The sequence below is a fragment of the Echinococcus granulosus genome (assembly GCF_000524195.1).
Source record: "Echinococcus granulosus chromosome Unknown EG_S00249, whole genome shotgun sequence".
NCBI classification, from domain to species: domain Eukaryota; kingdom Metazoa; phylum Platyhelminthes; class Cestoda; order Cyclophyllidea; family Taeniidae; genus Echinococcus; species Echinococcus granulosus.
This window is the reverse complement of record NW_020170629.1, coordinates 13,910-15,880: the sequence shown is the minus strand read 5'-3', so window position 1 is coordinate 15,880 and position 1,971 is coordinate 13,910. Positions and strand designations below refer to the sequence as shown.

Sequence of the window (1,971 nt, the reverse complement as noted above, 5' to 3'; positions counted from 1 at the left end):
GAGGCTGCCATCAACTACGCGTACACGGGCAGCATCGCAATTTCTGCAGAAAATGTATTACGAAACTACCTGCTAGCACACAACCTCGGCTCCGCCACCATTGTTGAATGGTGCGCGGATTTTCTAAGAACCAGGTAGGGGAAGCTTTTCTGAGAGTTACAACTGACTGTCTGAAGGACTTCTCTAGACAATGTGGCAGAGGTGTGGTCAGCTGCCAATGCGACGTTAAATCGTGAATTGGTGGAATTGTGCATTCCACTGATTGAGAGGCATTTTGAAACTCTGTGTTTGCAAGGTGAGATGCTGATGCAAACAACAGTGGAGAACTTTGAGGTCCTGCTGGAGAGGATTCGGCAAGGAGGTATGAGTGAGGAAACTAAGTTTCGGGCGATTTCTACATGGCTGGATGCAGGACGCATGGAGTATGATGTGAAGGAAAGGGCAGAGGCATTTACAAAGATAATTTCCAGGATTGACTTGACCAGGCTATCTACACCGAGTCAAACTGAGTATTGGGAAATTGTAAGAAAACATTTTGAATGGATCAAGCCGATGCCTCATCCTTCCTCCAACTGTCCATCACGTTGCAGGTGCTTACATCATTTTTGCTAACAGCATGACCACTCTTGCAAACTCCGAGTAACCAATTCGATAAGTTCGCCGATTTTTACGATCTAACACTGCAGAGTTGCCTTTATCATAGCAACCGTAATGACGCTTCGTACGCCCTCACTGTGCTGATTCTTTGGCAATATCTAGGGAGGTGCTTATGATCGTTGGAAAGGATACAGCTTCGGGGTCATTCGTTTTGAAGTCTGTGCCGCAGTTACAACCGGACGAATCGTTTAATGTTAAAGTTCCAAGCCATGATACATTGACCGTACTGAATGGTAAATTGAACAGGTGGTTTTATTTCTCTACCTTCTAGGGACATTTTTTGACTTTGATCTTTGGGATGTTGAAAGTCGTTTTTGGTCCGTGAATTACCGAAATGGCTGCGTTTCCAAAATTCCTTTCAGAGGGGCGAAACGCACGTCGTATTCTGTCGCGGCGAGAAATGAATCAATCTTCATTTTTGGTGGCTGCAAAGGAGATGACGTTGTTCCTACTTGCGAAAAAGTGGACACCGCCACCGGCGAGTATGTTTGATAAAGCTAGGTCACCCATTTTAGGTTCACTCGACTCCCAGATATGTCATTAGCGCGTTCTCGTACTTCGGCCTTAAATATTCCAGACATCGGAATCGTAGTTGTTGGTGGATGGACTGCAAATCGTTTAAATTTTGCTGAAATATTGGTAGAAGATCCTTCGCATAAGAGTGGATGGAGATGGATGAGGCTCAGCCCGATGTTAGAGGGACGAGAAGAGCCTGGAATCGCCTCATCAATGGATGCTTGGTGGTTGCTGGAGGGCAATACAGGAATGTGGAGATCACTGTTGAATGCCTCACCCTGACATCAGTTGAACAACCCACAGCTCAGTGGACTCGCCTTCATGGAGTTGATAAGTTGTGCACGCATTTCACCTCGCTTGTCGCATTCAGCAACAGATTGATAATGTTAAGTATGTTTTTCCCTCCAGCATTTTAGAAGGGTAAAACACTCAGTGTGCTGACTTAATTTATTCAATTGCATTTGTAGCATCCGATGGACCCGAAGGCGTTGTGTATGAATTTTCGCCCACCGAAGGGGTAAATATGGTGTCTTTGAGTAGGAATAAAAAAACTGAAAAATTACGAAAATGTTTTGCACTTTGTAGGACAACTCACTGGCCAATTTTACATGGAAGCCACTGTTTTGGGTGGACAATTTGTCGGAAGCAAGGATTCTGGTGACAATCGAACGGCTGGACGGAAGCTAATGTGCTTGCAATTATAGGATTGATTTCTTTCATTCCTTATTTTTGCCTAATTGCCTCCAGTCTATAAAGTGTCCGCTTGACATACGAGTTTTATTCAAGTAACAAGAAATG

At 44.4% G+C, this 1,971-nt stretch overlaps 2 protein-coding genes across 2 annotated transcripts in view; one reads left to right on the top strand and one right to left on the bottom strand. All coding sequences in view use genetic code 11, as the record gives it.

Moving 5' to 3' along the window:
• Positions 1 to 769: 769 nt before the first annotated feature.
• On the top strand, positions 770 to 1,455 carry EGR_10667 (hypothetical protein; the record flags this gene model as incomplete). Its single annotated transcript, XM_024499916.1, has 3 exons — positions 770 to 890; positions 929 to 1,139; positions 1,173 to 1,455. The coding sequence occupies 3 exons, from the start codon at positions 770 to 772 to the stop codon at positions 1,453 to 1,455; spliced, it is 615 nt and encodes a 204-aa protein (XP_024345664.1).
• Positions 1,456 to 1,559: 104 nt separating this feature from the next.
• The window catches only part of EGR_10666 (hypothetical protein), a gene marked incomplete at both ends in the record, with an annotated part of 13,061 nt that continues 12,649 nt past the window's right edge, over positions 1,560 to 1,971 (bottom strand). Inside the window, one exon of the mRNA XM_024499915.1 lies at positions 1,560 to 1,724. Coding sequence (XP_024345663.1) covers positions 1,560 to 1,724 — 165 coding nt within the window. The remainder of the gene's footprint in view (positions 1,725 to 1,971) is intronic.